This window comes from Microtus pennsylvanicus, chromosome 6 (genome assembly GCF_037038515.1).
Source record: "Microtus pennsylvanicus isolate mMicPen1 chromosome 6, mMicPen1.hap1, whole genome shotgun sequence".
Lineage (NCBI taxonomy): Eukaryota > Metazoa > Chordata > Mammalia > Rodentia > Cricetidae > Microtus > Microtus pennsylvanicus.
The window spans coordinates 94919308-94928897 of record NC_134584.1 but is presented as its reverse complement, the minus strand read 5'-3'; the positions used below and the strand labels follow the sequence as shown (position 1 = coordinate 94928897).

Below are 9590 nucleotides of genomic sequence, written 5' to 3'. Positions count from 1 at the left end.
TGAGGGTTTGTCTGAATGTATATTGCTGGTGCTCAAAGAGGCCAGAAGAGGGCATCAGATCCTCCAAACTGGGGTTACAGGTATTTAGAACCTCCATGTCAGAGCCAGGAACCCCCAAAATGCTCAGTCATATCTCCAATCTGGGTCCCACAACCATTCTTAATCACATCTATCTTTTTTTTTCCATTTAAGAACGAAGTCACAATGTGATACCTGGAACCTACAAGTGAGAAAACACAGGACAGATCTAAAACTGTAAATTCTGTATAGCAGGCAATATGGAGCTGTAGCTCGTGGGTAAAAGCACGGCTGTTGGAATCGGGTAAATTCTGACTTAATTGCACACGTAACAACTTACTAACTAGTGTTGTTCACTGGAACTAGTGATAGAATACCCATGCTCCACTGAGTGCTCAAATGAGCTGCTTAGGATTCAGAAGCAGAGAGGACAGGAAACTGGATCCGGCTCTAAATCTCAAGGTCTCTCTCTGAAGATCTACCTCCTCATCAAGGTTCCACCTCCTCAAATTTGCGTCACCTCTCTCAAATGGTGGCCAAATGTTCAAATACAGAAACCTATGGAAGGCATTTGACTCCTAAGACATAACAACGATTTAACCAACAAGACCAAAAAAGCCCAGAATGTTCATCCAAGTACAGGGAGGGTGGAGATTAACACATCATGAATATGTTTGCTTTCCTAGCAAAGGGCTTTCTATAAGTATCTTATCTTCTTTGATAATTGCCATATAAAGACAAAACATCCAAAGGCTTTCACAGCAAAAAGCCTGTCTGTTCCATACAGGTCATGTCCCTCTGTTTGAGAAAAAACACATTGCCTCCAATTAAACACCCCGTGTTTGGAATGATATGATGGGGAGAGCTTCTGAGCCTGTGAATCAGGCAGCTTTGCCGCTGTACCTCATGCAGAGCGCAGAACCCATGCCTTCCGAAGGGAGTCAGTCACTCTGCACTGAACTCTGGTGGCAGAGGTGGGCCGGTGAGATGTTCACTGAAGAAAGGCACTTGTTGCCAAGTCTGATGACCTGGGTTCGCTTCCCAAAACTCACATGGTGGAAATAGAGGACCGAGTACACTAAGTTATCCTCCTGCATCCACACAGGAGGGTCACAGCATGCCTATGCCCCCACCCCCAAATAAATTAATATGGGGTTCTCTGTTTGTTTGTTTGTTTGTTTGAGACAAAGTTTCTCTGTGTAACCCTGGCTCTCCTAAAACTGGCTTTATAGACCAGCCTGGCCTCGAACTCAGAGCTCCACCTACCTCTGTCTTCCAAGTGCTGGAATTAAAGGTGTGCTGTTAAAGCATATTACTTTAAGGTGTGTTACATCTGTTTATGCTCTGGAACATTTGTTTAACCACGTAAAGATGGGTTGCTTTTGTTTCTGCTGCATTTGTTTGACTCTGTGAAGCTACGATTCTTTGCCTGTCTAAAACACCTGATGGTCTAATAAAGAGCTGAACGGCGGGAGAAAGGATAGGTGGGGCTGGCAGACAGAGGGAATAAATAGAATTAGTAAATAAATAAAATGTAGAGAAAATAAATAGAATAAATAATTAGAAGAAGAAATCTGGGAGGAGGAGCACAAGAACAAGGGGAACTAGGAGAGAGCAGGATGCTAGGGCCTAGCTACCTAGCCAGAGTAAGAGGGTCAGTAAGATTACAGAAGCAAGAAAAGGAAAAAGCCCAGAGGCAAAAGGTAGTCGGGATAATTGTTAAGAAAAGCTAGTAAGAAACGAGTCAAGTTAAGGCTGGGCATTCATATGAAAGAATAAGAATCTGTGTGTGATTTATGTGGGAGCTCGGTGGTGGGTCCCCAAAAGGGACAACAGAGCAGAGAGTAAAACCAGCAGCAGTGTGCGCCCACATCCAGCCGCAAATGCAAGTTAAATATATATCCAGTTAGAGCTATCACCCCTGATCATCGCGGCCGGAAGAGGAAAGCTAACCACACGTGATGCAAACAACCGCGGTCTCTAAGCAACTTGGTACATCAAAATCTCCCAGTAGAACTATTTTGATTGAAATGTGCTTTGCTTACTAAATGTTTTAAGAAATAACATTTCTCATTTTCCCTCTACAAACTAGTATATATGACCATAGTGGATTGCTAGATTAATTTCTAATCTTCAATCTGAAGAGGAGAAAAGCCCCTCTAGAAGAAATTGGCAGGGCAGGAAGGTCCAGGGCTGCTCAGTAAGAAATGACGGAGCATTCAGCCAGTCAGGTCAAGCTCCTTAGGAATAACCACATGGCGCTAGAGAGCTGGCTCAGTGGATGAAAGCACCGGCTGCTCTTCTAGAAGACCCAGGTTTGCTTCTAGCACCTACATGGTGATTAACCACCATCCAGAACTCCAGGCCCACAGGATCCTCTTTGGCCTCCGTGGGCACTGCACACACATGATGCCCAGACACACAAGCAGGCAAAACCACCCACATAACATAAAATAAAAATAAACATATCTAAAGACCAATACTACTATAACTTTGGGTAAAGTCTGGGTTTTTTGCAGTAGAGCATAATAAAATAAATGAAAGAAAACGATGAACTACAACCATAATTATGTAAACTCACACTCAAACTGTGATATTTTTAAGTAAAAAAGTATATTTGAGATAAACATCATAAAACCAGAACCTTGTAGTTGCCAAGTTTTACATTGCAAATTTGTTTGTTCATTGATGAAACCGTAAAATAGAAACACCATACTGACAGGAGTTGACGTATAAAAACAAGGAAATGATGGTATCATTTCTGAGAGCCTCACAGAAAGCCTCTAATTCCGAATGTTACTCTCCTGTGATTAGTGGATTAACATGTGGGCTTCCTGGGCTTACCTGAGTACATACATCTACTGTGTCTGGCAGACATCAGCGTAAACATTACTTAGCATAATTAATTACTTAAGCAATTGGTTCAGCTCCTCTAACGCCTCTTAAAAGTGCTTTAATACACATGTAAATAATTACATATACTTAAGAATAAAACTTTGCTGCTCAAATATCCAAGTATGTATTTAGTCGTTAACTTAGAAAACACCTGCTTCGTGTGTGAAAGTAGTTCAGAATCTCGGCCCCTTGATTAAATGTAGTCTCCAACGCATCCCAGAAACTTCAGAGCCTCAAAACGGACTTGAAAACTCTAACTTGAGGCAGACTGGCTAGTAGATTCTGAAACCTAGCCAGAGCAAAGCATTTGGTATCAAAGACTTAAATGCAGAACAGTAACCAATTATTTTTGTACATTCTTTTAACAAATTGGTCCTTCATTCGAAATCGCAAATGTAAGTGATATTAAGAGCATGCAGACACGGGTCCCCATAAAAATGGAATTTGGAGAAATTTTCACCTAACATAGAGGGGCTACGTTGCTGTTGGATTTCTGCCTGGGTGTAGACTGTGGCCACGCATTGACAAACCAAGCTTTTGGATTTCTTGGCTGTTGGTGATACATTGGAAGCATCTGTTTTCCATGTGGATAGTTCTGACAAACTCTAAAGTTTGAGAGGAAAATTAAACACAATAAAACTCTCTCTTGAATTGGATGGTAAAATATACTAATTTGACCATTATATAAATAGATGAACAAATCTGATTTATCTGTTGGGAAAGTGCTACCTTCAGAACCAGCCAACTCAAATTCAATTCAACTCTGTAGCAAACAATTCATTTTCCCATTAGGCAATCACTGTTCCCTTCAATAAGGCAATTCCCACTCAGTTGTGGCCACTGCGGTCATTTTGAAACACGGTCCCTTTTATACTATGGATAGCAGAAAAGGACCTGATGACCTTAGGAGGCATTTGAAAAAAAAAAGCTTGCAATAGAGATGCATCTCAAGGGAAGTGTGCACTCTTAGAAGGCGACATCTAGCTAAGGATGTGCTCCCCGCTCCTGGCCAGTGACCGAGGAAACTGAAATCTAAATGGGGAAATAAACCTGCAAAGATAAAAATACAAAATTCTGCCATGCTTTCCAGATTCCTTATCCTTACTTCCAGAAAGGGAAGCAATTAGAGAAAACACAGTATTATTATATGTGGAAGAACTGAAAACCACTTGTACTTGCTAAACTCACAGTGTTGACCAATGTTGGCCAATACAGAGGAAGACCAGTGAGTTTATTATGAAAACTGAACTGAAAAATTCACAAAAATATACAGTATTTATTGCCAGTTAAAGCAACCAGTAAGAGCACAACATAAGACAAAAAGAACTTACTTGATAGATGCAGCTTAATAAAAGCATTTTAGGAAGAAAATATGTCATTTTAGTAAAAAAGCTTTCTGTTTTGAACATCATTAGTTGCTAAGCACACGTCCAATGAATGCTGTCAACAAACACCTTCCCAGCGACAGGCAGAAGGAGAGCTTTCCTCATGGGGACACCGACTCAATCGACCTTTTTGTCCGAGGCGCCCTCCTCATGCTTCTCAGGGCTGACTTTATTACTGGCCCCAGAGTGAGCTGTCTGGACTTCATCTGGCAATGAAAACACATGGCTTGTCTGGAGGTCTAAGTACGTTGTAAAGATCTTGGCATATTCTGGGTGCTTTAGGGCAAAACTTTTGAATTCCTCTAGAAGGAAGAAAAAAAAATCAATAAATTAGGGTGTTTCTTCTTTTGGCATGATGAAACGTAACAAAAGATCTTAACCATACAATGACTGCAGAATACTGTTACTCGACTCAAAAAACTTCTGATGACATCATAAACTGTACAACCACTCTGCAATAGTCAAGTGACAGACACATATTTTTAGCGACTCACTAATTCTGTTCTGAGGTATACAACCTATGGAAACTGTGAATTACACCTGGGGACAGGTATGAGAATGTTCCTGCCAATATCATTCATAACAGGGAAGAAAGAAAAGAGTTCAGATGTCTTTCAACAGCAGCAACAAATGAAACTGTAGCATAGTCATGGAGCACCATGACCGCAGTGCAAGCGAGTGGCCAATGATGATGCATTAGGACTACGTGCGCTGAGTGAAAAATGCCGGACACAAAGCTCACTTATAGGATGCCCAAACACGTAGACCAAAGTAAAAAAATGTCAACACTTAGTTTAAAAACTACTTAAATTCCTCAAATATTTTGTAAACTTTGGATGAACATAGTATTAGGGGAAGGGAAAGATGGTGTGTATTCTGAAAAGAAAAAGGTTGAACTGAAAAACAAAACTAAACTCTAGCCACTGGTAGATCACCAGACAGCCCATGGCCCAGGGGACGGTCCCACACCCATGTGCGTTTGTGCAGTGCTAATTGGGCTCAGTGGTTAGTCGTTAAAAAAAAAAAAAGGAAGCAATGTTGGAAGGGAGATGCACTGAGAGGGCCTGGAGGGAGTTAAAGAAAGAGACCATGAGAAGCGAATATGCTAAAAATTATCTCTATCTACATATATATGTGTATATATAAATTTTCAATTAAATATATTATTTATGATCAGAATATATTATATTAAAATTTTTAATTAAAAAAAGAAAAAGATCTCCTGGGACCGGTGACACGTCTCATCAGTCAAGAGCACTTGTTCTTGCAGAGGGCCTAGCTTTGATTCCTGGCATCCACATGGCAGTTCACAATCGTCCATAACTCTAGGACCAGGAGATCCATTGCCCTGTTCTGACTTCTGTGAGCACCAGATAGGCATACGGTCCACAAACAACTACAACTCCTATACATAAAATAAATAAATCTTTAAAAAATTACCAAACAATTTAGCATCTAACAGATTATTAAGCTAACCAGAGTATGGCCATCACAAATAATTTTAATATAGTTAAAAAATTATTATCTTTCAATGAAACACTTCGTCAAAATTTGGTAGTTCTGGGGGTAGAGAAAAGGCTCAGTGGTTCCCAACCCCGACATGCTAGCTCACTACTGACTACAACTCCAGTTCCAGGGGATCCGATGCCCTCTTCTGGCCTAAGTGGGCACTGCATGCACATGGCGCACACAAACTCACAGAGGCATAGAAATAAACATATACATAGAAAAATAAGCTTTAAAAACTGGTATTTAGAATAATAGAGAGTATCATGGAAGCAAATGCCCAAAGAAAATTTAGTTTACATGAGTTTTTGAAGGTTTTTTTTTATGACCTCAACAGATTCATAGCCCTCTATATGTAATTATCTCAAAGAGAATATGGGGCAGACAAAAGGCCAGTAACTAAACACAGAGTCAGAGAAGTATCTGACCTGATTTCCCCATCCCGTAAGCATGAATAAGCTGAACCTCTGGGAACACCATCAGGACAATGTAATTAGGTAGTTAGTGTCCCTCCAGCCGGAGGCGAAAGCTTGGGGAAGATAAGCTGGCCGGGCATCCAGGACCACATCAAAGCTAAGCAGGAAACAATCACCTAGGCCTCCACGTTTCTGAAAGACCACACTGGGGAAGAGAGGGAAAGCGATCTACCACCATTGTTTTGATGTAGGGTTCTGAGCCATCAGGATGAAGGAGAAGCCAGCGCACGGGTCTGTATCTACACCACAGTACTACAGACCTTCTTCTGTTATGGCCACTCCCTCATGGGGGATGCTCTAAGATGGCAAAGACAAAGGCTGCCCATATAAACTACTACATAGACCTTCATAAGTCATTTAGCTACTACTGTCGTGGTGCCTTGGGCCATACCCCTCCCCTGCAGTTATAGCCTAGCTTGACTAGCTCACTCAGGGCAGCCACACTCAGTGCAGATAGGAAAGGCACTGAGGTGTCGTCAATGGTACAGGCTCTAACGCCAGACTCTTAATTGTTGAACCCTGGCTCTGACAATCTTCAGGTAGACAGTCTTCAGAAAGCTACTTAAATCTTTTGTTCTTCGCCAAACACAGATGTGGAAAAAACAAAAATAAAATAAAAACCAGGACACTGATTAAATAAGTTTATAAACGCAAAATATAAAAGAGAACCTGGTGTGCGAGTCTTCAATAATTAGCTGTTACTATCACCACCGTAACAACGCTGTAGCCACCATCATCATTGCTGTTACCAACAGTCAGCCAAGGAAACCCACTCATCTGACTCTCAGTTCAAGGCCCAGATGCTCTCATCATAAATGAGTGGGGAGTGGGATTGCCTACTCACCGTAGGAAACAGAGTCCCCGTGGGCAATTTCCCGGAAGAGACCGGAAACATCAAGGTCAGGCACTCCAAGAGAAGCCTGCAGAATGGTGCAGAACTCCTGCTCTGTTATGTAGCCATCCTCGTCAACGTCGAAGAGCTGCAAGGGAAACAGCACACGGAAGTGGCAAAGTAAAGCCTTTAATAATGGAAATAGTTACTGTACAAGATATATATGCACTATGCATATATTAATGTATATACATGCAAGAGGGGACAGCGGGAGAATGGTCTCTGTTCCTCTTGTAAGACTTAAATGCCTACAGTAGTTTGGTAGTGGAAAGAGGCAGAACCAGAATTGGGGCCATGCCAATAGTACGTACTAAAAGATGTGGGAGCCCTGGAGGGACCTGATGACTCTCACCCAGGGAGGTCCACAAGGCTGTCATTACAGTTGGCTCTCATAATGTAAAGAGAAGTTCCCAGATGATAAAAGGAATGGCAGGTGAGTCCCTGGGACTTAAGTCCAGAGACTGATGGAGAAGCTAGATCCAGATCATGGTGGATGTATAGGGCCCCACCTAATACTTGCGAAGGGAAGAGGTTAATCACATGTCTTCTGAAGGAGGCCTCTGAAGCAGACATAGTGTGCAGGACAGTATGGGGGCAGGAGCCTTTCCCAAGCAAGAAGACCAAGTGAGGCTAGGGTGGACAAGCAGGACAGGAAGGACAGATTGTACACACAGCGCAGACACAGGCTGAAGAAAAGGTTTGTAGCGATGGGAAGGAGCCAAAGAGCCAGAGTTTTCTAGTTGGGTAACTGAGGAAAACAGGTGTAACTACTGCCAAATGAGATAAGAGTTGTGCCTAGAAAAGTTAAATCTGAGTTAGAGGTGCCAGGAGTAAGTAAGAAAGGGGAAAAAGGAATCAGTTATGAACTCAAGGGATTATAAGTTTCCAGGTAGAAATTCGGGTAAGAACTGAACCAGGGGCGTGTGCAGCTCGTCTGCAGAGAGGGTATGGAGTGAAGAACCAGCCCTGGGCCAGCCACCATTGAGAGATGGGCAGAAGAGGAACTGAGGCTTAGAAGGATCAGACAAGTGTGTGCCAACTGAAGCTAACAGAGGGTTTAATAGAACAGGACTTGACGGTGGAAACTGACACCAGGCATTAGACAGGTGTGTGTCAACTGAAGCTAACAGAAGGAGTTAGTAGAAGAAGACTTGACAGTGGAAACAGGCACCAGACTACTTGGATGACCAAGGAGAGCAAACTATTTGCTAGATTTGGTAAGTTGGAGATGAGAGGCTTCCAGTTTCAGAGAACCAAAGGGGAAGTGGTAATGAGAGTCAAGGGACCAACAAGAGATTGGCGACGGCAGCTGGCATGGGCATTTCTAAGAAGTTACAGAAGAGAGGGCAGCAGAAATGAGATAACACCAGGCACGAGAGGCGATTACATTTATAGGTGGAAAGCAAAGCAGTGGGCTGGGAAGGCCAACAGCCAAGCAGTGAAAGAGGAGTAAATGCTGGATAACCAATAATCAAAATAGAATATTTAATTAGAACCTATTCTTTACAGGCACTGGCCAGAGGTATCCAGTTCCCTTTACACGTATGAATCCTTAATGTTCCCAATACACTATGGCAACAGGTGCCAATGTTAGCCCTCTTAGACATGCGGCAGCTGAGGCCCAATGAAGGTAGCAGGTTCTGTCCCAGGGCATGCAACCTGTAGATGGCAGAGCCAGCAAATGCTGTCGTCAGTACGGAAAGGCCCCAGTGCTTGGCATCTATATTTCAGACCAAACGTTAGATCAAAGACATGGAACAATTGCCGTTAGTAAGGTCTGATAGTCATGGAAAGAACCGTAAGTGGATAATTAACAGTGGGTGAGAGAAAAAAAGCCATAGCTCGAAGAAAAGCCATAGCTCCAATTTGGGATTTGTTATCCCAAAAAGGGAACAGGCTTCTGGCCCATTTCCTGCTGTTGAGTTTTTTTGTTTTTGTTTAACTGGGGGTGATGAAGGTGGCTGGAAAGAGGTGTGAACTCGCAGGTTTTCATAAGCTGTAGACCACAGGTTCCTAATACATCCTAGACTTCAAACAGTAACTGCCAGGCTCAGCCACACCTCTACTATTCTACCTGTAGAGCTCAGTGTAAAAGAGGAAAGAAAAGATGGGAAGTGAGCTATAATGGGCTTACCACAGAAAAGATGCGATGGGATTCTATACACTATGAAAGTATGTAACTAACTGAAAACAAAAAAATACGTGAAATATTCTCAAAACAAAACATACCAAAAATCAGCTTCAGATAACCAGTGTGAGCTAGGTGTGGTGGAACCTGTAATCCTAACACTCAAGGGGCTGAGGTAGAAGTATGTCAAGTTTGAGCCAGCCTGGGCTACAGAGTGAGACCTTGTCTCAAAATTTAAAAAAAAAAAAGGTAGATAAATAAATACATAAAGAGACGTAAATTAAAACCAA

The 9590-nt window shown here is 42.3% G+C and overlaps 1 protein-coding gene across 2 annotated transcripts in view; it reads right to left on the bottom strand.

The window, feature by feature from the left end:
- Positions 1 to 2618: 2618 nt before the first annotated feature.
- Lpcat2 (lysophosphatidylcholine acyltransferase 2) overlaps positions 2619 to 9590 on the bottom strand; it is a 64548-nt gene continuing 57576 nt past the window's right edge. Inside the window, exons 13-15 of one of the 2 annotated variants that reach the window (XM_075976881.1) lie at positions 7125 to 7260; positions 4425 to 4600; positions 2619 to 3518 (exon numbers count right to left, since the gene is read on the bottom strand). In XM_075976881.1, coding sequence (XP_075832996.1) covers positions 3291 to 3518; positions 4425 to 4600; positions 7125 to 7260 — 540 coding nt within the window. In that variant the 3' untranslated portion in view covers positions 2619 to 3290. Of the gene's footprint in view, positions 3519 to 4169; positions 4601 to 7124; positions 7261 to 9590 lie in introns of those variants that run through there. The other variant, XM_075976882.1, reaches the window with a different exon arrangement.